At 52.1% G+C, this 27,237-nt stretch overlaps 2 protein-coding genes and 1 long non-coding RNA gene across 20 annotated transcripts in view; 1 reads left to right on the top strand and 2 right to left on the bottom strand.

Annotated features, from left to right (window-relative positions):
• LHX9 (LIM homeobox 9) overlaps positions 1–13,687 on the bottom strand; it is a 129,957-nt gene extending 116,270 nt beyond the window's left edge. Inside the window, exons 1-6 of one of the 8 annotated variants that reach the window (XM_019750804.3) lie at positions 13,190–13,687; positions 12,314–12,404; positions 12,036–12,106; positions 7,016–7,134; positions 4,875–5,077; positions 3,485–3,840 (exon numbers count right to left, since the gene is read on the bottom strand). In XM_019750804.3, coding sequence (XP_019606363.1) covers positions 3,485–3,840; positions 4,875–5,077; positions 7,016–7,134; positions 12,036–12,063 — 706 coding nt within the window. In that variant the 5' untranslated portion in view covers positions 12,064–12,106; positions 12,314–12,404; positions 13,190–13,687. Of the gene's footprint in view, positions 1–3,484; positions 3,841–4,874; positions 5,078–7,015; positions 7,772–12,035; positions 12,150–12,313; positions 12,405–12,531; positions 13,155–13,189 lie in introns of those variants that run through there. The other 7 variants (XM_088799178.1, XM_019750807.3, XM_088799179.1 and 4 more) reach the window with 7 other exon arrangements.
• Positions 13,688–16,834: 3,147 nt separating this feature from the next.
• Positions 16,835–22,248, bottom strand: C6H1orf53 (chromosome 6 C1orf53 homolog). 4 transcript variants are annotated; one of them, XR_012490928.2, is made up of 4 exons: positions 21,613–22,246; positions 18,695–18,796; positions 17,856–17,959; positions 17,114–17,348 (listed from the first exon to the last, which is right to left on the bottom strand). XR_012490928.2 is itself a non-coding variant. In XM_088799181.1 (3 exons), the coding sequence occupies exons 1-3, from the start codon at positions 21,874–21,876 to the stop codon at positions 16,987–16,989; spliced, it is 411 nt and encodes a 136-aa protein (XP_088655307.1). In that variant the 5' UTR covers positions 21,877–22,248; the 3' UTR covers positions 16,835–16,986. The 4 variants fall into 4 exon arrangements, 2 of the variants coding, with proteins under 2 accessions (XP_088655307.1, XP_088655306.1); XR_012490927.2 differs by having other exon boundaries at positions 17,856–17,926; XM_088799181.1 differs by lacking the exons at positions 17,114–17,348; positions 17,856–17,959 and adding an exon at positions 16,835–17,031 and having other exon boundaries at positions 21,613–22,248.
• A 7-nt stretch (positions 22,249–22,255) lies between these two features.
• The window catches only part of LOC109457789 (uncharacterized), a 31,060-nt gene continuing 26,078 nt past the window's right edge, over positions 22,256–27,237 (top strand). For all 8 annotated transcript variants that reach the window (XR_012490932.2, XR_016021569.1, XR_016021571.1 and 5 more), the window contains exons 1-2: positions 22,256–22,394; positions 26,072–26,249. This is a non-coding gene — a long non-coding RNA (uncharacterized LOC109457789). The remainder of the gene's footprint in view (positions 22,395–26,071; positions 26,250–27,237) is intronic.

Genomic DNA, 27,237 nt, shown 5'->3' with positions numbered 1-27,237 from the left:
TGTTCTCACATAGAACACAATTTGGTGTGTAAGGAAATTGTTAGCTCTTTATTGAACAGATATGACTATATATGATTTTCCTGTCACATTATTCAACTTAATAGAGCAATCTATTTCTTCTACAGAGAAACTCAGTGCATTATTCTAAATTACTTATGTGTAACTACAATTGCATTATGTAAACTTACAAGTGATTGTGTTTCCCCTGGGTGTACTTCTAAAGCTATAGGGGTTTATTCACCCTGATTTATGAGCTGAAATGATAACTCTTAAGACTGCCTTAAACATACACCTATAAGTACACATCTGGCATTATAAAGTTAATGAGAAGATCTAAATGTTATTTTCCAGTCATTTATGAAATGGTCACCTATACATAAAGTGACTTTCTGTTCTGAAGGTGTGTAACCCTCTGAGACTAACTGATCCCTGGGAGACCACTAGGGGTCAGTGCCAGGCTAATTTAACAGCTACCAGGAGCTTCCGAAGTTTGGAAGCCAAGAACCAACCTAAGGCAGATTTTGAGAAGATGCAAAAATTTTGTCTCTCGATTAATGCTAAATTGCCCAAACAAACAAGAGCTGCCTGTCCTAAACTAAGTCTTCTTCTCACCCCTGGAAGGTTTTATTTCAATCCAGTATTCCCAATCAACTTGCCATGTCTCCTAAAATATCTCCCTGATACTGCACAAAGGAATAACTAAATTCAGAATATTTTCACTCAAAGTCATGTGCCTTATGGCAAGCTCTAAATGATTTTTGCCAAGCTTCACATCTTCTCTGGAAGTCTTCGAATCATAAACATATTTTGTGTACATGTCTTTGAAATTATATCAATGTATAAATTATATTTGTTTAGTATCAACATTACTCTTTCTGAAACTAGTTTACACTGAGGCAGAGATAGATGGCAATATAAGGTCCAAAGAAAGTTTTTAAAAAATAAATAACTGAGCTAAAACTGTGAGTCCATTTTATTTTGTGTTTGTTTTTTTTTAACGTTTTTAATTCGCTGAAGTGTTTGTGTTGCTGGTTTTGTAACAAGCTGGCATTAGATTCATAAACACTTTTTTAAATGGTGGGTTGGTTTCCGGTCAGGCATCTTTAATGCTATTTCTCCAGATTACGTTCACCTGAATTTAAAGAATTATATAGTATTTACTGGTGAATCTGGGGAAAGTCCAGAAAGGATGGGGTGGGTGTTAATTAAGAGGCATCTGGTGAAATGATGCACAAACTCCTTGGGGGAGGGCTCTCAGCACCTCTTGCATCCTCCAGCCTCAACTTTCTCTGTAACCTCACAGCAACTCTAATTTGCAAACTAAAGACCTACATAGAGGGAAAGTTTCATTCCTTTTAAGAAATAAATTTGTACTCACTAGTTCTCCTGGGGCAGTAGGAGAAACAGAATTCTACTGTCCTCAAAGCTTCTAGGTCTTTCTAATGTAAGATCCAAAGGGGAATCCAATTTAGCTGATTTGATTAAATAAACAAGGGAAACCAGGCTTGTCACCTCTCGGCTAAAAATGTCCTCCACACTTTCGGACCTTCCCAGGATCTCAGGGGTTCCCTCTTTTCCCAGGGACTTACTAGTGATCTCTCTCTCTCTCTCTCTCTCTCTCTCTCTCTCTCTCTCTCTCTCTCTCTCTCTCTCTCTCCCTCTCTCTCATTAGGGCACTAGAGCCTTAGTGAGTGGCTCCAGACTCGGATCTCATCTTCTATTAATAAAGAACAATTACTGCCCTGTCTGTCCTGCCTCCGGGAACCAGGCATCAAAGGAGACCCAGTAACCACGCCGCGCAAAGTGGCCCGAACCAGAGCTCTGGCCTGAGCGCTGGCAGGGCCAGCGCGAGGCCGCGACCCTAAGCCAAGGGTTAGAAAAACCTGGGGATGCACCCGCCGCCCAGACACAAACCCATCCAGGTGGGGGCCGCGGTGAGCCGACCAGCCCTTTTGCCTTCGTCTAGTGACCCTGGCGTGAACCCCTAGGGACAAGTGGAGCCGCACTGGGCTCCCCGCTCTGCACTCTCCTTGGGATGCAGAGCACGGCTCTTACCCGAAACAGATTCGTCCCCATCAGTGACCTCAGCCGATATCCCCAGGAGGGAGCCGAGCAGAGAGCTGGAGGGCTGACCCAGCGGGGCCTCCCCTGAAAACACTGGGCTCAGAGCAGGACTCCTAGTTCCCACAGGCAATGTGATTCCCTTGGGCAAATTACTTATCTGGCGGGGCAGTATTGAGAACCAGCAAAGCTCAGGAGCCCTACCATGCACGTGGGGACTGGAGAATTAACAAGATCCATGCTCTGCGTTGTCCACACTTGGGCTGATACCGGGTGCTCATGGTAAGGGAGTGGGATTGCCACCAGGAGCTCCCCAAGGTCCCCTCCAACAGACTGGACTTCCCTAGTCTGACTCTTCTGCTGGCCACTGAAGGTCCCCGCCAGGGCCAGGGACGTCAGAGCAGCAAAGCCAGTCCTTAGGCCCCTCAACGTTGGCCTGGGGCTTCAGGAACCGCTTTTCCCAGGGCTGGGGCTCACAAGAAGAGCATCCTTCCTGCTCAGAATTGTGGTCCTCACCGTCCCCACCTGGAGGGTGGAGGGTGCGGGCAGGCTACCGAAAACAGGAAATGGGTGGGTGAGAGAGACTGACCACAATAGGTATGTGCCCAAAGCGAGAAAGAGTGTGCTCTGTGGCCTGGTCTCTGCATTGTGTTTAGGTGAAGGACCGAAAGGCGGCCGGAGACACCAGGAAGCTCCTCGGGGCGCCTGACCTGGAGGCGCTCTGTCTTCCGCCGGCTGGGTGCCTGCTGGTTCACCACCCGGGAAAGGAGCTGGCAAGCCCAGTGCCCTGACCCCGGGAAGGCGCGGGCCAGCTCAGCTGCGCACACTGATGGCCACCCCGCCAGCTGCCTGTCACCAAGATCAGGGGTTTGGTTTTTCAACACTTGCCAACTGTGTTCCTGATTAGCCACAACCTGTGCCCCTCTAGACAGACTGGGCTTGGGCTCTGAAGATTTCTTTTTTTTTTCTTTTTTTCAGTAGAAAAACCTTCTCCAGGATCTATAATGTGGCTTCCACACAGGAATTGCCCTGGGGCTGTTTTGCTCCAACTGGGAGCCAGAAACTAATGGGCTCGTTAACTAAGGGGCACCGCGGACTTGGCTCTGCCGGGTGGGGAAGTCATCACAGGCCTATGGTAATGAATGTGTTTCTCGCCACAACCTAAATAAAGGTCTCTCTCTCTCTCTCTCTCTCTCTCCCCCACCCTCTCGCCCCCCACCCCGCTTCTCGCCCCCTCCCCCTCTCCCCCTCCTCTCCTCCTCCATCTTTCCCTCCCTTCTGCGTGAAAGGGACTAGCAGTGGCAGGATGGGCCTACTAAGCAAACCACCCTCTTGGAAGCCCATCTTGGGCCGGAAGGAGCTCAGTGGAATCGTCTCAAGGTAGCAGAGTCCGGGGCCGAAGCGGGTGGTGGTCGGCACCCACCTGAGTTGTAACTGACGAGGTCCACTCCCAGCGCTGGGCTCTTCCGTTTCCGGGGCCGCCCCTTCTGCACGGTGCCCGTGCCATTGAAGTAAGGCAGGGCCAAGCCTCCGCTCTTGGCCGCCAGCTCGGTGTAGCTCAGCTGCGGTGGGTACTCCCCTTGCAAGAGGGTCTCGAAGTGGGCGCGACAGTACACCAGGCTGTCCTTCATGCCAAAATGGTCGCCCGTGGTCAGGGTCTTGTTGCAGGTGGAGCAGGTGAAACAGCTCAGATGGTAGACAGAGTCTCGGGCGCGCATGACCATCTCGGAGGCGGAGATGCCAAGGTGGCAGCGGGCACATCTCTGCACAGAGAACCTTCTGGAAGGAAACAGTGGAGTCAGGCGCTGGTTGAGGCCAGGCAGGGCCATCTCCCTCCCGCTACACCTGGGGTGGGGAGAGCACAGGGCCGACTTGGGCATTCATTTCACTTGTTCGTTGACCTGTTCTAGGCAACGGGACAAAGAACCCTCACATTAAAATCGGAAGAACTGAGTGACTAATCCTCAGTGTCCCTCTCTGTAAAATGGAAATTAAAAGCCACAACAACAAATACAAAAACCCTGCACTGGCTAACTCCCAAGGCTGCGGAAAGAATACTGAACTGCGATGCAAGTGAAAACATTTCATCGATTGCAAACATCCTGTGAAGGAAGGGTGGTGTTATTTATGGGTGTGTGAGTGTGCGTAAAGCATGCAGGCAGACACAGCCCCGGACAACGACAGTTTTGCAGGGGAAAGCGTATTCTTTTCTAGCCGCCTTGCTCGCTCGCTGCGCGCAGAGCTAGGTCACCTGCACAGCACCACTGGGAAGTCAATAAACGCGCCCGCCGGCCGCTGTGGAGTCTGGCAGGCCGGTTCTCAGCAGCGGCAAAGGGGGCTCGGAGCTGAATGGCTTGGCTTTCCGCAACGGCCATCCTTTCTTTCCATGGTCATTTCCATGGTCTCCCGCCACCCCTCGCGAAAACCTAACACCCAGCGGCTACTACCCGGGCCACCAGTTCACTACCAAGGCGCGGACCTTGCCAGTTCGTAGTAAACGGAAAAAAACCCGCTGTCGTCTCGGAGGACCGGAACACACTCGTTCAGTCTTCCACGATTCCCCCGGTTCCCTCCGAGAGTTGCGAGGGGCCGCGAACGCGCGCTGTTCACCGAAAACGCTCCGGACCCTGGGGTCGCCCCACCCAGCCTCACCGGCCGTCTGGGGGGCAGCAGCTTGAAGGCGTGTGCAGTGGACTTCCCTGGTCTGGGGGCTGAGGACTGCTCCCCGAAGGGGCAAAAGCCGAGGCCGAGCGAGGCTCGGGCAGATGGCCCTGCCAGGTGTAGCGGGGCGCCAGGGACAGGGGCGGGGATACCTGTAGTAGTCCTCCTTGCAGTAAATGCTGCCGTCCTTGGCGAAGCAGGTGAGCTCGGACTCGAGGGCCAGCTTACATTCACAGCACTTCAGGCATCTCAGGTGCCACTGTTTGTCCACGGCCAGCAGGTAGTACCTGTCGGAGATCTTGCCCCCGCAGCCGGCGCACAGGGCGGGCTTCTCCGGGCTCAGCGGAGGCATGCCCTGCAAGGAAGGCAAGCACACCGCACGCTGAGGAGGACGCGGGGCCGCAGGACGCGGGGTCCCGGGGCAGCCGAGCCCGGGGCGCTCGCGGAGCACCGCCGGGGTCAGGGGCCAGCGTGCCAAGGTCAACACCGGGAAGCTTTTGCAAAGTTCCCTTTGCGCTCACTCCCTTTCTACGCCGTCCGCCGCAGCCCACGGTCCGTCCTCCCGGGACGGGTCCCCTAAGGACAAGGACAGGCCGGCCACCTCGAACCTCTTATTAAAAGAGCTGGGAGCGCAGGGACGATAGTTTGGCGCATGTTTCCAAACTCGAAAAATCACAAGCTAAAAAGTGTGGCTTTCAAGGCATACAACATCAAACAAGGGAAACTGTTATTGGGGAATGGAAAGGAAGTTTGGGCGAGCACGGTTGTTTTTAAACAAACACGATAACAACTCTGTTTCTCTAAATTCCTGTGAACAGCCTTGACATTGAGAGAAATGGCTAGATTTTTATGCCTGTGCTCAGAGGTCGGGCTCCATTGTTTTGAGCGGGATGTATTTGTCAGGTCTTGCTTTCGCTAATTTTCAAGGATACTGGTTCTCCTCCTAGCCAGGGTGTTTAGTGCCTGTTCCCAGGAAGGGCCCGTTGTCCCGTCCTCTTTGGACAGTGCCTCTTTCCCTGGCTTCCACATACCTTGGAGATCTTTGTCCTGAAAATTTGTTTGGTGCCCAAATTCAGCTTCCCTCCTGCGTCCCCACCCAGGCGTCCAGGAACGGGAAATCTCACCTGGACAAGCCCAGCCAGCCCCTTCGCAAAATTCGGGGTGCTGCTTTTTGTTTTTAAACAGGATGACTACAAAACGGGGGGGGGGGGGGAGCTAACCGCTGGACTTTTATTTCACTCCAAACCAGCAGAAATGGGTTGGACGAAACTTTGGCGGGCCTGGAAAGGGACAGTATCGCCCTCGACTCAAATCAGACCAGGGACGTGCGCTGAATTCGTGTTTTAAACGTAGAAACACCCACGAACTCTGCTCCTTGGTGGACCCAGAGCACGGCAGGCGGGCCCAGAGCAGTCCCCGGGTTAGGCTGAGCTACAGCTCCCGGTGGGGTGCCTAAGGGTCCCCACAGCTCGGGCGGGCTGAAATCATTTCCGGAGGCTTTTGTAGTTTTTTTCCCCTCCTGCTCGTAAGTGGGGAGCTCGTAGATTATTAATTGAGTTTTTATGAAGCAGACATGCCTCTTGTTATTATGAATAGTAGTGACGGTGGTAGTGGATTACATCGTTTAAGGGTTAGCACTTTCTCGCGCTCCGGCCAAGGACCCCGCTCCTCCGGCTTTTTATTAGATTTCCCTGCACATGACAAGCGTCCTGCCCGGGCGCGGAGCGCAGTCCTGACTCGCTAGACGGGCCGAGCCCGGCTGCCAGAGACCCGGGAAATCGCTGGGTTTGGGGGTGCCGAGCTCCGAGCGTCCGGAAAAGTGGAGGTGGCTCAGACATTTCCAGTCCACTCCAAAGGTCCCGTCGTCAGACCCGAGACCAGAGCCACAGGGCTCCCGCCTGGCCCGGACACCGCGCAGTCCGCCCACCGCCCGCGCTCAGCTCGCGCTTCGGGCCGCGATACTCGCCGGGGAGGCTCCCGGGAGCCCAGGGAACCCGAAACCGAGTCTGAGGTCTGCAGAAGAGGACGTCCCCATCCTCTCGCTCCCGGCTCGCTCATCTCTCCGGGGAACAGCTGCGGCAGAGGGTGGAGAGCGCGGGGTCTCACTAGTGGAGACATTTCAAGGCAGAGAGGTGCCCGGTTCTGAGCCCCACAGATAAGGTGACCGGAGAAAACCCACCCGCCAGTCTGGAGCGGACGTCCCCACGACCCGCCATCCTCCGTGGGCCGCCGGGAACCGGGACTCGGCTTCCAGAGCGCGCAGGGCGCCAGCCCCGCCTGGGGCCCTCCTTACCGCGTCGCGGCCGTTGAGCTGGGCGCCTTTGGCTAGGCGGGCCTCGGTCTTGGATCTGCGCTCCATCTCCTCCATAATGCCTTGGATGTGGCCTCCCGAGATCCCGTGGAAGAGCATGGCTGGGGGGCGGAAAGGACACGCGTCGTCTTCTGCTCGGCACCCCACTATTTCCATATACACGCGCCCTGGGCTCTCAGCTCATCCGAGGGAAGGAGCAGAAGGGACCGCAAAGGCTGCGCGGTGCAGGAGCGCGGAGACGCTCGGGGACACAGGGCAAGAGGCAGACAGGGAAGAAGAAAGAGGCAGACAGGGTGGAAGGTGGTCTGCTTGGGAAAGAAGGAGAAAAAGAAGGGGGCTAAACCGCCCCAGCGGCTCCCTGAAAGAGACGTGCAGAAAACAAACAAACACGGGCGGAGCGGAAGGGAGACGAAGAAGACGAATCTTACGGCTCCGAGAGATCGAGTTACTAATGAGAAACAACTGCAGCGGGAGGTGGGGCGAGGGGGGGACAAAATCTGTGCGGAAAGAAAATAGTTTTGAACACAAAGGAAGGAAAAGAAGTGCTATTTTCGGCGGTCCCTGGCTGCTTGCAAGTTCCCAGCGCCTGTAGGTTGGGTTGGGGACTGCTCCTGCCGGAGCTGCGTCCAATTTGTTAAGAGACTAAAGCCAGCCCATTTTTGATAATTTAGTAGGAGGAGTTCTCTCCCAGGAGCTGCCACCGATTTTTATTCAGACAACAAAGACCTGTCATACTCCTCTCAACCCCCTGGTGATGGGCAAGCGGGGACAAACATTACAAAGGGGGGGAGCTGGGGGAGGTAGTGGGTGGGGGCATTTACTCCCCCCCACAGCGCGCGCGTGCGCGCGTACACACACACACACACACACACACACACACACACACACACCCTTCCAAGAGTTCCCAGCAATCCCGTTTTAAAGGAGCCCTTATTGTCCCCCCCCACCCCCCCCACCACCCCCCCCCCCCCCCCCGCCCTGGTGCAGGAGGCAGCCAACCGGCCTATTTGGTCCAAGTTCAGGACCAGACCTGGCTCAAGGCAAACAGAACAGCCAGCTTCAAATTTTGGGTTTCTCTTGTGTGGACTTTCTGGTCCCCAGCTTACCGGGACCCCAAATAACTAAATATTGGAGAGACAAGCCTTCCCTCCTCCACCCCTCTTCCTCAGCTCATGTTTTAAAAACAGGTCGCTTCACCTCCCCGGAGGGGTGCGGGCCTTGCCAGGGGCCAACGAGTCCCCCAAAGTGAGAAGGGGCTAGGAGAGCCTATGTTTCTGGAGTTTACATTCAGCAAAATGATTTTTTTTTGAAAGATGAGTGTAGAGAACAGGGGCGTGGCCTACTTGCAGGCATGAGTCTGCAACTGAAGGTGGCCTTGGGGTGCTGCATTCTCTTACCAAGTTCAGGTCTGAAGGGAACGTGCTGGTGAGTCTAGTGTCCCCTTTAGAACTTGTCAATATGGGCAGCGACTCGGGGACTGCGTGAGCTCGGTCCATGCCTTACTGCGTTCTGTTCCCACTGCCCTGGCAGGACAGGGGACTTGAAAAAACGGGACATTTAGGAGGACGTGAAAGGGGCTCCTCGCTGTGGAGAAGGGGAAGGTGAGAGCTGACATGCAGAACAGCAGACCTGTACCCCACAGGAGGCCAGACTGTTCTGTGTCCCTCTGTTCCCGTTAGCGGCAGCCTCTCCTCGGCCCTATAAAAAAGTGTCCACAATACTCTGAGATTGTCGATTCATTCAAACCACTAGAAGTCCCCCCGGGGCCTGAAGCAGGAGTGGCAGGAACCAACCCAGCTTTAACCCGACCGGAGGAAGCCCCGGCTGCTCGGTGCCCCTTTCCTCCCTCTTGCCTGCCTGTCCACCGCTCCCCACGACTTTCCAGGGAACAGCGGGGTCAAGTCCTGACACGTCCTGGTACCTCAGGGAGTCCCCTGGTGGCAGACTCGCTTCCCTCTTCGGAAACCTACAAGGAACTGCACTCAAATCTAGACAGAAGGGAGAGGGAGCGGAGGAAGGGACGGAAGGAGGAAAGAAGGAAGGAAGAGGGAAGAGACAAGAAAGAATGAGAATGGGGTGCAGAAGAAAGGCAGGACAGGAGCGAGGAGGAGGAAGGCAGGCAAGCAGGTTAGAATGGAGGGAGGGAGGGAAAGACTGCCGTGCAGCAGCCTGACTTCCTGTCCTAAAGCATCGTTTTCTGAAGCTGCTGAAGTCACCTCTTGCATGAAACCCAAGACTCCATGCTTCCCCTTGCTCTTTTCTCAGGGTCAAAAATGATGTTATTTGCAGACGGGGCGCTATTGCAGTCCTCCGGGTACCAGAATGCAGCTCGTAAAACACAATTTCACACAGAAATGAAGCCGATCAAGTGGACTAAGCTGGAGACTGCCCCCCACACACACACACTTTGGAAGCCCTACCAGACAACTGGAAGGCTGTTTACTGTAAGTAAATGTAATCAGCCCCTTTGTATGGAAATCAATGAGCTTGGCAAACCCACGTGCACAACGAAGGGCTCCAAGGAGGGGCTGGGACAGCCGCCTTCCTGAGACGGCAGGTCCTGTCACCAGAGCAGGTCGCCTCCCACAAATCAGCAGCTAAATGGACACAGATCCCCGAGCAGGAGGAGAAAGCAGGAGTCTCAGAGACGAGCATCCGTCCACCCAAGGAGGCTCCGAGGAAAAAGATGGGACCTCAATCCAGGAACCCGCTTTCTCTAGTCTCTGAGCAAAACTCTTGCCCCCCGCCTTCCAAATAGGGGTTGGAATTCACTTTGGCTGTTGCTGGAATTCTGGTCCTTCTCGGCGAAAACAGCGAAGAACCCATTCTTTGCTCGCAAGAGATGAAACTTTGGAGATTCCATGAAGTGAAAGTTTAACCAACAACTCCAGGAAAAAGTCAGAACTTTGTGAAAAGTCTCCAGGGCAGCCAAGGACAGAAGTCCTGTCAGCCCTCCATTCATGCATTCATTCATTCATTCATTCACTCGGCCCTCTGTTCCACGCATATGTGTTAACTAGCATCAGACACCAGGAGGGCAGGGCGCCTTCTGGGTTGCCTCCTTTTTCCTATAAACGTCGGGTTATAAGTTCCCGCACCCGGTGGGACTGGCCACTCCCATAAAGAAGCGAAGTGCAGGACGCCTCCTCAGACGACGCAGGAAGTTTGCCGAACGCGAGGGGTGGGGAAGGGGGGCTGCCCGCGTTTGGGAGGTCCTTGTTCGGTCTGCGGAAATTGCAACCCAGCTTCCTCCTGCAGTTCCTCAAAGAGGAAGAGTGGGGTGGAAGAGGATGCTAGGAGAATCGGGTGCGTGACCTGGGGCGTCTCGGAGCTCTGGAAATTTACCTAAAGGCCCCTCCTCGCTCCCCCTCACTCTCAAAGGACAGTCAACACTTTAAGGAGAGCGCTTTGTGGCTCTGCCTTCTTGCACCTCTCACGTGGAGGGGCCGGGCCGGCGACCCGCAGAACGGTCGGCTGGTGCCATAAAAGCCATCCGCCCTGCCCGAAGCCCGGAACACCGTCTGGAGTCGCCTTTCGGAACTCGGGGCTCCGTTCGGAGCAACGGGGCCGAACCCGCCCAGAGATGCCCTCCCGCACAGCTGGGCACACGCCACCCTCTCCTCTTTCTGCCTCACCAGTCCCCCATCGGCTGGACTCTGGCGGGGCACAGGAGCGGACTGAGGGCTCAAGGTGCTGGATTCTCCACCAGGGCGAGGGCGGTACCCAATTCCCCGAAGGGAAAGGCGAGAGGATGCATGGCTTCCCCCAGGGGCAGCAGAGGCGCTGGGGGCCAGAGAGGAAAATAACCCAGCAGATCTGCGTCTCCGAAGATCGTAAGCGGCTCGAGGTCTCTTTAGACCTGGATTTTGGAGGCCAAGATCCTGTGCACCCGGGTTTGCCCTTCAAAGGGCAGAGGTCACCTTTCCTTCTGAGCCCAGTGAGCTGGTTAAGGAGCCCCCTTGGTCTCGAAAGTGCGGCTGCTCACGCAGCATTCGGCTTTGGGCACTGTCGTGAGAACCCGAGGGCTCGGGAGTCAGTGCCTTCGCGTGGGTGGGAACCGCTCACCGAGTGCGGCGCCACCCAGCCCTGGGCGCCCGGCTACGCTGCGCGAGCGGGGATCCAATGGCCAGGAGGCGCCGGGCTTTTTTCCAGTAGGTGGACAGAGGGACCTCAATGTGCCAAACTTCCCCACCAGCGAGGGTGGCAGGTTAAGACTGGCGCTGCCTCACGGGCGTGCCTGATTCAGTCCCTCTAGGGAGGCCTCGGAATCCACGGGGAGTGGGCCGGAGGCTGGGATGAGCGGAGGGTACCCGGGCCGCGCTGCGTGTGCGCCTGACCACGCACCCTCTCCGCGCCCGCAAAGCCTCCGCCGGCCGCCTGCTCCCTTCACACCCCTGTCTTCCACATACCCGGTTCTTCTCCAAAAGGGGGCGGCCGCCGAGTCCAGGACAGCGCGCTTCTGCAATCTGCAGGCCCTTTACCTGACATTTGCAGCGCCGCCCCAGGCATAAGCGACCTGTCCCGCACCGCGTCTGCTGAAACGGCGGAGTGAACAAAAGCAACGTGGCTGAAGCCGCTTTGTAGCGAAGCCCTGCCCGGGTGAGAACGCGGTCTGCACTGTCTCTTACCCCTTCCCAGCAGGAGATGCCCGGCTGCTCCACCGAGGGTCCCAGCGCAGCCCTCCGCGCCACCGACTACTCGCGGCTCGGGGGCACCGCGACCTCCGCCCCCACCTCCATCCAGTGATAAGGCAGACCCTCAGGAGAAAGGCTGAAGCAGGGACACACGGCTTTCAGGAAGCCTGTCTGGAGACTCTGACTGACACTGTCTATTTTAGAGCCTATGCAGCGCAGGGTCGTTTCTAAGACAAATACATACCCCTCTTCCTTCCTCCCAGTGACGGCGCGCACACGCGTGTGCACACACACTCACACACATGATATGCACACTGACCCAAGGAAAAGGACAGCTAAAACGACAAGGCCCCGGGCACTGAACTCACCTGCCTCTAGCGTGGTACCGGTCAGCATCCTCGGAGCCCAAGGTGCGGCTCACGCCGCGATGGTGGCTGTCCTGCAGACAAGAGCTGCGCGTCAGCGGGCGTGGCGGCGGGGACCCCGCGCGCCTCCTCCCACCCGAGGGTTGTCGGAACCGCTCCCCCGCTATGACCTCAGGTGCCAGCCGCCGTGCGTGCAGTGGGTCCGCCCTGCCCCCCACCCGGGTCCGCGCGCGCCCACGACAGAAACCTGCTCGGGCCAGGCAGAGTCCATCGGGCCTTACCTTGAGGTCCAGACGTCCCCCTAAGACTCTGGTGTCCCGCGAGGTGGCAGCGGGAGGTGCGGGCCGGTCCTCAGGCCTCGCCGAGCGTCCTCTGTTAATCCAAATAAATAAATCTTTGGATGGGAACTCTCTCTCTCTCTCTCTCTCTCTCTCTCTCTCTCTCTCTCTCTCTCTCTCTCTCTTTCTCTCTTTCTCTCTCTCTCCCCCGAATCCCTCACCTCTGACCCGCAGATCCCTCCACCTGTCTTTTATTTTCTGTATATGCTTCCAGCGCGGGAGGAGCAGGAGGAGGGGAGCGCAGAGAGTATCCCCCGGCCGGGGCCGGGAGACGCGTTCCGTCCCGCCCTCGCAGCCTCTCAATAATCCGGGGAGGTGTTAATGGAGGCCTCACGGTTACTGAACCTCATAAAGCCGCAGCATTTTGAGGCTTGGGCGCCGCGGGAGGCTGCAGTCTCGCAGTGCGCCCTGGGCTCCGGTCCCCATCCGGCCGTGGCCTTCCGGTGCTCCCTCCCACCCAGAAGATGCGGTCGCCAGCGGGAGCCTGCATAGACGGCGAGGGGCGGTAGCTCGTGCGGGGAGCTCGGCCAAGCCCTGGATTGCTCACCGCACATCCGCCCGCCCCTCCCGGTCCTTCCTGACTCTCGGCACTCCGGGGCGGGGCGCAGGAACCTGGCACTTTGGGGTGCGCCTGGCGTTCCAGGGGGGCGTTGTCGGCGGGTCAGAGCGCCTACGGGAGGTCTCTCTCCCGCCCGGCCCGGCAAGGAGGCAGGGATGGCGATTAACCTTCCAGGGGAGAACCGACTGCAGCCCTGGGAGACGAGCCTTTCGGGGACGAGGACAGACTCCCAGACCCGGGACAGGTGAGGGCCCTGTTACCTGGTCTCAGGTCCCTGAGGGCCAGCAGCCCCGGGAGCAATCAGGCCGCGGGGAAGCAGACGGAGAACCAGGAAGCCCGGCCTCTGGGCAATGATTGACCGACTCCCCCACCGGGTGCGCCCCTTGCAGCCAGAGATGGGCGTGGCGGGGAATCACCGCAGGGGCAGGGGATGTGAGCTGCGAGATTGGCCGCTGCGGGGTGCAGGTCTCGAGGACAGTGCCACTCTCCGTACCCGCCCCTCTTCGGTGTTCCCCCGGTGGCTCCTCGGCGGTGCGTGCGCCCAGGGCGCTGTGGGCTGGGGCGCCCGCGCGCCTGGGAGCCGCCTGAGAAAACAGTGTGCGATGCGGGGCACGTGCGGCTGGGCAGGGGTGGATCCCCCTATTCCCCGAGCTTGCCCACTCCGCCGCCACACAGTTTAGGGATGGCAACGGGTCCCGCAAGAGCCCCTAATCCAAGCCCTCCGACTTTCCCCATCCCAAATCCCGAATGAGGCTCGGAGCACCCGGGACAGAGCCCCTCTCTATACCCGCACACTTGGCCTCACCAGCCAGTCCCATCAGCTACCTAGTCCACTAGTTCGCCTTCTAAATTCCCCTCATCCCGCCTTTCCCTTCCCATCCCAGCTTCCTTAGTTTTTTTCTCTCCCCGAGAAGCCCCCCATCTCCGTCCGTTTTCGCAGCCAGGGAGGAGACAAGCCTTCCCGGTTCAGCTTCTGTGTTCGCTGGCGAGGCCATTGGATGGATGGATGGACGGCAACACCCACCCGAAAACGCTTAGGTGCTCTCACGCACCCCTGTCCAAAGCAGCGGATTTTATCCTCTTTGGGTGACAAACCGTTTTAGGTCTGTGGTAAAAACATGCCTTCTACAGACACACAGGCGCGCGCGCACAGAGGCGCGCGCACTGAACCACACACCCCTCACACTTTAGAATACAAATTTTGGGTGACAAGATGCGGTCGTCAGGAATCTCCCAATCCCCTAGAGTCATGGTTCCCAGTTTTTGCTCTTTTACACCCAGAGTCTCAGGAAGGGGGGCCGGAGGTTCTGTGTCTTGAGCCCAATCATAAAACCCTTAATGGGGACGAGTTCCGCCCAGCGCCGGGCGCTCCCGCACAGAGCAGGACATCCAGAGGGCCTGGGCGTCCCAGGAACCACGCAATCCCTGGGCAAAGAGAGCTGTTGCGGGTTCTTCCACAGCCTTTTCTAGAAATCAAGGTCTCCACAGAGGCACGCAAGAAGGTGCTGACACCTTCCCCACCTCCCCACCCCCACACACTTCAATATGCCTTTCTTTTTTTTCCTGAGGGGAAGGGATAGTTTGGACAGAAGTACTGTTTAATTGCTGCCGGGAAGTGAAAAACTGCACTGAGTCTTAAATCCTCCACCATGGTGGGCAGATGACCAGTTCACACACCAAGGCTTTGATCAAATGTGAAGATTGCCACATGGCAGGTGTTGGCATGGTGTGTGTGGTTGCTTCTGAGCCACCAGTGACCGTGTGGCTCTAAGTGCTCCTAGGAAGGCAGGACTGCTGCTCGCCTGGCAGTGAGCCCCTGCACTAGCCTCCTCCTGGTGCCTGGCAGTGGAACCGCGCATGCCAGTGCCTTAGGATAAGGGGCCCTGTGGAGGAACAAAGACCCAAGCCGGGCGGAGGGGCATCTCCCCTTCTGGGGGACCCTTGGGTTCCAAACAAAACCATTTTGGAGCCCAAAGTTTCATGGGGGTGGGGGGAACCCTTCCCTTTCTTGCTCTGCAAAACAGATGGGGCCAGTGTGGCTTCTGGAGAGAGGGAATGTGCACATAATCCACAGGAAGGAAAGAGCCACTGTGGCTGGAATCTATTCCTACCCTCCACCCCAGTAAACCTCACAAGATTCTGCTGCTTCCTTTGGGTCTTTCCGTGTTAGAAACATTGTAGAATCAATGTCCCTTGATTTATGGCCCCTTGCGTCAGGAGTACCCAGAAACCTTGAAAGTGGAGAAGCACCAGAGTAGATTTAGACTGGGAAGTCTCGACTTCTCTGCACCCATGTGTGTGTTTGGATACACACAGCCAGTAAGAAACCCGAATTGTACTTTACAATGTGGGAACACAATGTAGCTCGAAGCTCTTGCGGTGAGGCCCATTTATGTGGCCATGTCGTGTTTAATGTGGGAGCACCACCCGTGCCGCCACCCTTGACGTGTGTGTGTGTGTGTGTGTGTGTGTGTGTGTGTGTGTGGTTCACAAGCATCTCCACAGAACCACAGAGAACTTCAGACCTTGGCTCCCAGCTCCAGATGGAGAAAAGAGGGAGAGCTGCCCCATCCCACCCCACCCCACTTGTGACTCTTCCTTTGCTGTTGTGGCCAGGAGGAGTCCCAAGTCCCACATAAGGTCCTCCGCAGTGGACTTCCGGGTTCTTGCTTCTTGGGACAGTTCCCCACTGCAGGATGGTCACAGGAGAGAAGAGCACTCCGGGAGGTGGGCATCCCATAAGTCATTTCCATAGCCAAGGGGCTTTCTCCAAACAGTGCCTAACATTCATTTTCAAAAGGAATGCCCTTTCCTTTCTCTCGTTTCTCTGGAAAGATGGCCCTTTTAGACTCCATTTCTTTCTCTTCTCCCTCTTGGGACTGCTGAAGGAAGCCCCATCCAGCCCCCATCCAGAAAATGGCCTTGGTCATCGTCACATGGAGCTAGCAAGTAGCTCCTTGACCTAGGAATGGAAAGGACATTGGCTCCCAGGAGTTTCTAAGCCTTTTGAGAAAGACCAACTGCCTCCTCCATCACAATGCTGACCCTTCTCGTTCTCCTCAACACAATTTCCGGAGAGGGAATCACCTGGCCACAGAGAATGTTCTTTTACATCCTAGGAGCTATCCACACCTCCCAGGATCCAGGGACAGTGCTGCGTAGGGCACCACAGTTAGAGCACCGCCAACTTGGGGAAACAACGTAATACTATGTAATACTTGACCTAAAATGAACAATAGAAGTCACCATCCATGGGACTATTAGAACCTCACTGGGCTTCTTTCCACTTATTTTAGTTTAGAATGGCTTTTGTTTTGAATTGAATGTGGGAGAAGGCACCAGAGCCTTTCTATTGCTTTAAAATATTTCCTGGGGCCACAAGCAGAGACCAAAGCAGAACCCTGGGATGTTCAAGAATCTTTCAGGTTCGGGCAGGAGAACAGGCTGAGAGTCCACTCTGCGTATAGCCAGGCTTCCAAGTGGGCAGCAGCCTCGTTGTACGGAACAGTTTCCAAGGGCAAGAAAAGGCTTCCTGGGGGCTACTATTCCCAGAGGGAGCAGAGAAAATCTCTGTGGGCTCCTAGCCCAGGTCGGACACTGATGCCCAGGGCGGGCACTGATGCCCAGGGCTTTCATAGCAGAGAATGAACGCTGTGGGTGTAAAGCTAACAAACTGTTCTAAGAGAGGTCCACCCAGGAAATGGCGTAACAAACAGAGGAGTGAAATGTGTGTGGGGGTGGGAAGAATGGTTTAATTAAGACGTCTTACACGGCCTGACCCCCAGTCAGAATGAGTTAAAGTTTTCATTGAGAGAACAGATGGAAGGTGAGAGTGGCTCTTGACACAGAGTGTTACTTCCTGGACCCTCAGATGCTGCACCAGATAGCGTTCTATCAACCTCCTTGTAGCTCAAGATATAAATAAAAGGAAGAACGTCTTCAAACTCTTCTATCTGCCAGCAACTTCAGTTGGGTCGCTAACACCGAGGAGAAAACAGTAGGAGTACTGAGGCTACGAGAAAATCAACAGCTACTAATGTCACCCGGTCACTACTATTTATTTAATGGAACAGTCATTATTTTCTTTCTTCAACATATGTGTCTGATAATGAAGCAAAAAAGACAAAAAGAAAGAAAAAAGAGGAAAATAACTATCAGTGCACCACCTTAGAAAAACACAAACATTTGCTAGCTTTTTTCACTTTATTGATGTTCTTTTAATATATGTACTTAAAGTCAAGTTTAGTGCTCAGACACCAACAGCCCAGAGAGCAAACCCTGAATTAGGGTGTTTGTTTGTTTTTTAAGTAAGGTTCAATTAGATGGAGAACAGAGATGAAATTGTTGTCAAACATAAAAATAGGAATTGAACTGCTTCTTTTTAGATGGATCTTTAACGTTGACTTGACCATATGGACACTGCAGAAGAAATAAAACAAATTATTACAGAATTACTTAACAATCATTTCGGAAAAGTACACCACTTCTCATGATGGAAAAAAGAGACTGCTAATCATGTTACAAAGATCATTTGATCTGCCAGGTCCTGCAGGCTAAGAGGAGAATAATGGCAACCTTTGGTAAATAATCCTAATTAAGGTCCAAGAATCACTTCCTAAATGCATCTTTCCAGCTTTAAGAATTTTACTGTCAAAGAGTCATTCTTAGAAAATCCCCAATTTATGCAAAGCTCTCGTGCATTTCATTAGAAACAGCTAATGGCACAGGTAGGAACATACAAAAAAGCGAAGGCTCAGTTTTTCAATGCTGACTACATTTAATACATGCATTGAGTGCTACACCCTAATTATAAAGTGGGTCAGTTAAAGGAAGTAATACCTTCTTGCCCCAAAACACACACTCAAAGGAGTTTGTAGACAGAGGTTGTTGGTATCTGTTTATAATCTTAACTCCATAACAACTGACCTGACTAGGATGCTTAGTTGTTCTGTAGAACACATTCCATTTTCTGCTCAAAATGGAAGGAGTTAGCTCATCTGAACCAGTGAACGTAGAGACACATATAGTCACTGAAATATCCATTTTAGGAAATGTACAGCAGAGAAAGAGAAAGAGAGAGGGAGGAGGAGGAGGAGGAGGAGGAGGAGGAGGAGGAGGAGGAAGAAGGAAGGAAGGGGGAAGGAAGGAAGGGAGGAAGGGAGGAAGGAAGGAAGGGAGGAAGGGAGGAAGGAAGGAAGGGAGGAAGGAAGGGGGAAGGAAGGAAGGGAGGAAGGAAGGGGGGGAGGAAGGAAGGAAGGGAAGGAGGGAGGGAGGGAGGGGAGGGGAGAAGGAGGGAGGGAAAAAAGAACAAAGAAAGATGATCATTGTCATTTAAAGGAAAGCCACCCACCTCTCAATGCTGGGCAAGTTTCAACTGATTCAGCTAATAATGAAGAAAAAATGCTTCCTGGGATCTAGTTTGCAATATTCTAGCTCCTTTTCCTGACCTCTTTGTCCTTGCCTAGTGAACACAACTGATTTAAAACCTCATGAAAAGTTTCCTTGTAATAAAGAACTCCCATGGATTTCAAATCACAGCATTTCAAGGAACTGATGGTCACAGTGAAATGCTAGCAAGTTCCATTAACTTTAAAAGCCCTGAGTTGGTCCTAAGGACTTCACTGCCCTTGGCTAGAGTGGCTTGTGAAAAGTGCACTCCAGGTCTATTTAGCTGTTTTATTTGACTTGTTTTTCAAATAATAGGTATTTATGAAGTCACAGAAGCACCGCAAACTACCGCTCTAATGCGAGAATTTGCTACTCACGTGTCTGCAGGCAGAGCCACAGCACTTCCCTCTCTGCAAGTGGGCGACCCGCGTGAGCACCATGTAGCCGGTGGCTGGATCCACATAGCTCAGCTGGCCGGCCTGACACACAGGGGGATAAAACAATTCATTGGCTTCGGTATTCATCCTGTCCGCTCACCACAAGCTCTACTCACAGAGCCCTGCAGACTTTGCATGAAACAACATGACACTGCTTCCCGGCAATTCTGGTGGCCCTTGCTTTAATTGCATTCCAACGTTATATGCAATCCAACTTCATGTGACAGGAGGAGAAAATATACAGTTTGAGAAAAATGAGAAGTTGATGGAAACACAAGAACTCCTCTATGCCCAACAACTATGCAGCCGTCACTCAGGTATGTTTCATTCAGTTTCCAGGTAACACGGTTAATAACAGGTGATTTTGGTGATTTTAAGAGCTTAAGAGGCTGAAAATGAACTTTCACTCAGAAGGTGCACTTGCAATTTCAGTGCTTAAAATATGTGGATAATGATTTAAACTTACAGAGAAGGTGCTAATAGAAACCAACAGTCGTCGTAGAAAAGTATTACCCTCTCTATTATTGAACACTTTTCTTTACTTTCATGATGTGTGACTATACTGAACATTCTACACTATTTTCTTTCGTTCTTTTTTTGGACTGTTGTTGTTAGTTCTGTTTTTAAGCAAAAAAAGAAACAGCATTGTTTTAACATATTGACACACTGCTTTCATGACTACAGCACTCAGATGTCTAGGAAGCACAATCCACCTCCCTTCAAACGTGGTTTTAAACTATCCCAAGCGTGTTGTGGGAAGGCAAAGAAATAATGTGAGCTCTTTGGGTTTCGGCCATGTGGGTGAAGTTAGAGGAACTTTGTCCCGCGTTTTTTATAGAATCCTTTCACCATGCAGCAGCCCCATCACTTGCGTGTGGAACCTTTTCATTCAGACACACATGAAACTTGGATGTCTTCTAACATCTATTTTTGGATGTGCCACAAAGTACTTCTTCAGAGGGTCTTCCTTCATGGTCGAATATTTTATTCCGGTTGAGGTTTTACCCAACCATGCTTCATGAATCAAGGGTGGAACAAAAGGACAACTGGAGTTTAGGTCTAGGTTTACTCTAAGGCATTCCAGCAAAGCCAGACCAGGGCAGCAGAAGGCCGGCGAGCGAGTCCCAAGGCCAGTTCAAGGGCCTCCCAAACCCTCAAGAACGACAGAAGCAGATTACATGAAACTGGGTAGAAACACTATTTTGGAATGAGTGACTGTCAAGACCCCATGTCTTTATTTACAAAGCCCATGTATGAAGACTAGGAAAACACACACACACACACACACAGGGAACCCCGTTAGCAGCTTTCTTTTCACTTTTCATAGCTTCTGGGTCTTCCGAGAGCTATTATCTGGCCACCTGGAAGCCTAAGATTGCTCCTGCGCCCGCTCTTCTGCTCTCCTTGCGGACTGAGAGACGTTGGGCTTGTTGGCTGCCCATACAAACTTAATTTGTACAGGAGAGGAGCCTCAGGTAACGGTGATAATGAAGCTGCCACAAGAGTGTTGACAGTTTGACTGGAGATGCATATGGCACAGGGAGGAAGGGCGGAGCCCGTTCGCCTGACCTGTGGATGTGGATGGAGAAGCACCATGAGGGCGTTCTGATTTGTTGAAAGAGGAAACAACAAGCTGGTCTCCTGGAGAGTCACCCTGTGACACTGACACTGATGACACAGTGACGATGTCCTGAGTGAGAAAAAGCTTCTTTCCTTCCCAAGGCTGATCGAACCTGTCTTTATATGCCACTGGTGTGTGCTCTAAAAAGAATGAAATTTTTGGTTTATATTTACCATATTTATACTGTGAAGTATGGGAACAAATCACACGTTATTTTAAAAACAGTATAAACAAGAACAATCAGAAGCTGCCAGTCATTTCTGGATGAATCTTTATGCAGAAGTTTTAACACTTGGAAAAAAAAAGTCAACTTCCAAGGTCTTCCTCTACTTTTTTGGCTCAATCCACAGCAGATAACACTATTCCTATACCGACTAGTCACACACGATGTATTAAATGGGTAGCCTTCATTCATATCGTTTTTGTATCTTGTTATAAAACTCACTTGGTCTCTCGAGATAATAAAAATATAGCCATGCTACCTTTAAAGCCCTGTCGTCTGAGCTGGCAGAAAGTGTGAGGGCGATGGTAGGTTTTGATATTGGTGCCAACAGGCAACTGTCAACTCCCCCAAAACAGAAGAAAACACAGCTCAACTTTGTTCAGGCAGAATGTCAACGCCTGCCTGCAGTTTCCGTTGTCATTATGCTCCGTTGAAGTGGAGGGGAAGGACGAAAGGAAAATTAAGCTTTTGGTAGCAAAAATTAAAATAAATTTACGTTTTACTTTTTCATTAGTAAAATCATTAGATGGCAATGTGTTTCACCGATAACGCAGATAAACAACAACTTTCCCTGTAACTTTTCAACTCCTCTACCTCCTCAATCAACTCCTAAACACCTGACACCAACACACACACACACACACACACACACACACACACGATGGGTCCCACACTGCGACTGGAGTTTAGCTCAGAAACGAGTCCCGCTCATACTCAGGACAGACAGACGTTAACTCTTAGCCCGGAATAAGAAACTGGCCAGTTTTCAAACGAAGTGGTCGGAGCGGGCAGTGTACGCGCCATCAGAAGCCAGAAGCCTGACAGCACCGCCCCAGTACCTCGCCAGCTGCCGGGGACGCGCAGGCGCACTGACCCCGGAGCCCAGCGGGTCGGGCAGAAGGGTTCTTACCGCGCAGGCGCACGGACCCTTGGGCCTCCAGGGCGGGGCGGGGCGGAGGGGCCTCACCGCGCAGGCGCACAGGCCCGGGGCGCTGGGGCGGGGCGGGGCCTCACCGCGCAGGCGGCCGCGTGCAGGTCCGCGATCCGTTGCTCCGTGGGCGTTAACTCTTCGCGTGCCGGACGCCTCGCCGCTCCCTGCGGCCTGTCCCGCATGCGGGGCCCGGAGCCGCCGCGGTCCCCTTCAGAAGCGGAGCAGAGGGTGACGCTGACGGGCTGTCGGAACCCTGGTCCAACGCAGACAGGCCTTGGCGGCGGGGCGGCGGGAAGCTGCCTCCCGAGCGCGGCGCCCGCCAGCGCGGGGACCCGCATGGCCGCCATGGCCGCCGCGGGCCGCAGGGCGGGGCCGGGCGGGGAAGGGCGCGCGGACCGAGGCGGCCCAACCGCCAGCCCGCGGGCCGCGAAGCAGGGTGGACTCGTTAGGCCGCCGAGGAAGCGCCGACGCTCCGCGGGGACGAGGGAGGACGCGCGTTGGCGACCTCCGGGCCTGAACGCTCAGTAGTGCGTTTCTCTTCTGAGACGGAGCGTGGACACTTTTTCTCTCGCGTCAAACGAGACTTGAGATGGCTCAGCATAACCGGCACACGCGTCAAGAGGCCACGGAGGGCTCAGCAAAGCCGAGGGCTGTTCGTGGTCCGCTCGGCCCGTCCGGGAGGGGCTGAGCGCCCGCAGGTGACAGGTACGAGGAAGCACGTGGGAGCCGGGCCTGTGGCCCCGCCTGAAGTGAGGACCCAGAGTGAAATCAAGCACTGAGTCAGAGGTGCTTTCCGTCTGAAAGATGAAAGTTACCCAGATACCCCCACAAATTGAATTTGAGGAAATTAGCACAAGCCCAGGAGGTAATTCTAGGTGTTAGAATTAAATTAACACTTTTTTCGCCCCCACCCCCGAGACCCCCCCATTCTCAGCCTGGGTTTTCTGAAAAGGAGGGTTGGAGAGGAGCCGTTTTGTGTGGGTTCCGTTGTGAAAAAACTGAGGGCGAGTGTAGATTCTTGAGCTGTGCAGAAGGATGACAAAGCCACCAGAGACCATCACCACCCCTTTTTGGGCATCTGCATTTACCATGCAATCCCGTAATCACATTGGGAGTTTCTTAGTAGGTACCGACTGGAACAATCCTATTGGTCCGTTAATAATCTCCTAGTGAAGCCTGTTTTGCAAATCTATTTCCTTTGTGTTGGAATAAGTTATCAGGATCCAGAGACTCTGGTCTGAGAAGAGTTTAGAACCTGGAAGTCTAAGGAGGGACCCTAAAGAAAGCCACGGAAAGGTGGGGCCAAACTTGAGATCACCAAAACAAGCTCCTGCGATTAGAAAAGGGAATTCACCATAAATCAGGTGTGTGTGTGTGTGTGTGTGTGCGTGCGCGCGTGTGCATGTATACATGTGTTGCCAAGCCAAAATCTTGTCTGGAAGTTCAGATTGATTGCAGTTGTTTTTAAAATTGATCACGAGGACCAACATTAATAGATCACCACATTAATTCAAAGGGTGGGGACAGCATTGTACAAAAATGAAGTAGACTAGGCCGGGTTTATACAGAAAAAGTCACGTAGGACATTTTTACGTGAAACTTGTTTTGGTGGATGAGAGGATGGGTGGGAATGTAGAGGGTTTGAGCAGGGAGACGTTTGTGGTAACAACAGTTCTGTGTTCTGGTCATGATAACAAGTTTATATGTGTGATCAGGTACGGAACTTACATACCTTTTTCCAAAGTTGAATTCCTGGTTCTGATATTGTGCTGTAAGTACGTAAGTTGTAGCCATTGGGGAAACTGGGTGAAGGAACGTCTTTGTACCGTCTTTGAAACTTCTCGAGAATCTATAATTATTTCAAAATTTAAAATTGTAATTTTAAAAGAAAGATGTAAAAATAGGTTTCAGATCCCTTGGTAAGGCACATGACCGAATTAACCAGAGCCGTTCCCTGTTTTCTCCATTCCCAGGTTTAAAAATCATCCGGTTTGGTTACGGCCTCTGGGCATTTGGGCTGTGTTTTACTGTTCACATGTTACCTGGGTGGGCATTCTTATAGATACCTATCTTCAAAATATAATCACAGCTGGAAATATGTAAAGTAAGAGTTGATCAAGTATGTTAGTATTAAAAAGTTCCAACTATTTGATTAGAGTATTTGACATTGATTGAATTACCTGCCCCTTCAATTCCATTTATCTTTATACTTTAGGTATCAGTTCACATCACGTGACTCTGATTTACTGTCTCATTTTATAAGCCTCCTCACGGTTTGACCTTTACCTTATTCTGTCTAGCATGTATGTGTTCATTTCTTCTGATTCTCTGCACTCTGAGTAGACAAAAGTAAGAAAGGGGGGCACAAAGTTCCACCTGAGAATGGTTAAGTCCGCACTTTTATTTATAGCACGTTCACCTGTAGACGAGCTCTAGACAGAGTTGTTTTGTGCCACATCTCTGTGTGCTGTGTCCTGTTACACGATGGGGGGTGTGTTTTGTGATCCTTCCCATCATTTGAGATGTTTATGTTGATAACGAATATGTTTGTTACTCTGGGGGGAGGAGGGGAGGAGATTGGAGAGATGCATTCCCCTAAGTTTCATTGATACTAATTTTTTAAGTTGTCATGTTAGGCCTTTATAGGTCACAAGACACAGCTTAATCTGGTTACAATAAAAGGAATTTGCACATATAACCACGAAGCTTGGTTGACTGGGGGCTCACGGACAGGACCAGGGCTCTCCCCACTTTTCCGCTGTCTCTCTCCAGTGTGGACTCCTTTCCAGGCAGGCTCTTTCTCGGTGGTGAGAGATGGCTGCAAGCAGCTCCTAGGCTCCGTCCTTTCACAGCCTTGTCCAGCTCAGAAGAGTCACGTTGTGAAGCTCTGTGACAAGAAGAAACGCTGTTTTGCTCCCCTCCAGTCCTAACAGCCTTCTGCCCCGTGTCCTCTCCTCACCCAAGTTCTTGAGCCCGGCAGGGCCCGTCCCTGTGTGCTAACTGCCTGTGTGCAGACCCACGGCTCACAATGGCCTGTGTTGACGCTGGGCCACGGTTAACAAGTGACTTGCAAAGGCAAAAGAAACTCGTTTTAGTATTTACAATTGAACTGTTTATCACTTAAAACATTTTCTTTGTCCCTCTGGTTTCCTTCTAGATGTCTTTCCTTTAATCTCCCACAATGATTTGCTCCATTTTAGCTATTTATATGTATGTCGTAAATTTTTTCGCATTGTTTTCCTACGAGATCACAAGCCAGTAGGGAACACGTCATTTCATCTTTGTAGCTCTACTGCCTACCTTGTACTTTTATTCACAGAACTGCGACACTTAGTAATAAATAGTGAATTTTTTAATCGATAAATGAGTCAGTGATTCTTTGTTCTCAGATACACGTTAACTACATTTCATATGAAATCTTAAAATTTACATTCTGTATATAATGCCAATTTGAAAATATTTACTATATATTGTTGCAAATAAATATATAGTAAATATTATTTAAACTTAAAAAGCTAGGTGATAAAGATACTAACTGAAATGTTATTAAACTGTATTTATTAAATACAGTTGGGCCATTTTACTGACAAACAGGACAGAGGCATACATTATCAAATTATCTAAGCCTGGCAATGCTGCCTCTAATAAGTGTTACCTTTGAATGAGTTATGAACATATTGCACTGTTAGTGGGAAAATGAGAGCGGGAGTCAGAGGTCTACCCACGTCTCTCGTGCATACCTGCCTGTTGCGCACAGTTCTGTTTGGACACTGATTTATATATTTGATGTTTGTCACACAGCTGAATGGTGTGTGATGACATGTCATTCTCCACGTAGAGTGCATTTTCACTATCAATTCTTATGACTGAGAGCAAATGTTACATGCCCCTAAGGTGGCCTGTAGGGAATCTTTGTTTCATTTCATCGGATATCCAATAGCACACTTTGTTTCCCAGAGCTGGCCTTGGAACATTCTGTCGGGAATTACAACGTTTCAACGCGCGAACCGAATTTCGGGTGGCTACCAGTGAGTGCCCCGCGCCCAGAGCACTCCTGCGTCTGGCCCTAGCTTTCCAGTTCGTTCTTGTTCTCTTGGACGAGCTGCAGATGAGCTACATGACGTAAAGGCAGCGAGCCGTTTCATGCTTTCTTCCACCCTCTCCTGCATCAGTGGATAGTAGTCTGGCTTCTGCCCCCACTGCCAACGTAAAAAGCAAGGGACCTGCTGGCTAAGTCCAGTGCGCTTGTCCTGTACCTTCCTAAGACCCGTGCGTCTCCCCTTCTTCGGCCCTCCGTGGCCCGCTCACTGTGCAATACTCCACAGGTGCTTTTACCTACGCTTATGGTTTTAATCTGTCACCTCCATGCTAATGACTCCCAGATCTCAGCACCAGGGTCAGCGCTCGTGAGAGCCATACGCCTGTGTCCATCCGCCTGCTGGACAGCTGCGCTTAACGATACTCGCAAGCCACCACGTCCACAATGGACTAAGTCATCACTCCCTTTGAACCTCACTTCCCTGTTTTCTTTCTCTTTTCAAGGCACAGCTAATTCCGAGCTCTTAGATCCTTGACTCCACAACTTCTCATCGCCAAGTCTGACCAGTGTCACTCATCTAGGTCTCAGACCAGCCCTCCTTGGCGTCTGTCATTGTTCTCGTTCAGTTGGTCATCGTTCTGTCCCCAGGACTACAAGCAGAACGAAGGGTTCACTGACACGGTAATGATATGTAAATACATAATGCCCACGTACTCCGTCTCACCGCTGGTCTTCCGGTTAGACTTCGTGATGTCACCTATTCTGGCCAAAGTGTTCCTCATCGCCGAGCGGTGACGTTTCCCCCCTCAAAGCCTCAGCCCATCTGTCCCCTCCTCTAAGCTTTCCCTGCCTGCTCGCTTTGCTCATTGTTCCCCAGCCACCGCCTCAGCGCCCCCACAGTATCCCAGCATGTCTCTGCATTTGCACTTTCTTAGTTTTATGTTTATGAGGGCTCTTACTGGCAGATTGTGAGGTCTTTAAGGGTAAAGACTCTTAATTATCTTTGTATCTCTGGCAGCATAGTACACAATGCTAAAAAAGAAGTGCTTGTGGAAATGAATAATGAATAAAGGCAGGAAAACCCCACATCTGCGTTACCTAGTAAAGAAATGATACAAATGCATTTTCCCCTAATGTTTTATGATTAAGAGTCAGTATTGGGTTTTAGCAACACATTGGTTGTTCTTAGCCTATTGTTCTGAGACATGCTAGGTTAAGATAACAAGGGAACTGTGATTTTACTTGGCAACCTGTTTAGTAAGTTCCCCCGCCAACAGTCATTGAATTAATGGTAAGTGCAGTGTATGGGCTGCATTTCAAATGAATTCAGTTTATGTTGACAGTGACGTGTAGCCTCGTTAACCCTGAACAATCATTCCAATTACAAACTACACGCACACGGTCACTGCCACATAAAGTCTCCAGACTAATTACTTCTTGTCCTTTTGTTATGCAAGTATTTGAAATGAAAACTACTCTTATGTATATTCAATATGAACAGTGTAATTCCCAGGAAGAACATTACTAGAAAAGAGCAAGAACGGACTCCCACTTTTACTTTGTTACAACAGATGGGTTCGTATCGTGCTTTTAAAATGAGAGGGATGTCACTGCGCTGGTGTATTTGCCACATAACAACACAGTTGTAAAGAGACCTCGGTTAAGACCA

This window comes from Rhinolophus sinicus, chromosome 6, assembly GCF_057876585.1.
Source record: "Rhinolophus sinicus isolate RSI-liver-muscle chromosome 6, RSI-T2T, whole genome shotgun sequence".
Taxonomy (NCBI): Eukaryota; Metazoa; Chordata; class Mammalia; order Chiroptera; family Rhinolophidae; genus Rhinolophus; species Rhinolophus sinicus.
The sequence above is the reverse complement of the archived record's forward strand: the minus strand, read 5'-3'. Positions and strand labels throughout refer to the sequence as shown.

What these genes read in the sequence shown, in the direction of transcription:
- C6H1orf53 (XM_088799180.1), bottom strand. Translation starts at nt 21,876, where the DNA reads ATGGCGGCCATGCGGGTCCCCGCGCTGGCGGGCGCCGCGCTCGGGAGG. An exon ending in TGCACGCGGCCGCCTGCGCG is followed by an intron (nt 18,797 to 21,612) that starts GTGAGGCCCCGC and finishes CCTGTGTGTCAG; the next exon opens with GCCGGCCAGCTGAGCTATGT. An exon ending in GTGGCTCTGCCTGCAGACAC is followed by an intron (nt 17,349 to 18,694) that starts GTGAGTAGCAAA and finishes TTTCTTCTGCAG; the next exon opens with TGTCCATATGGTCAAGTCAA.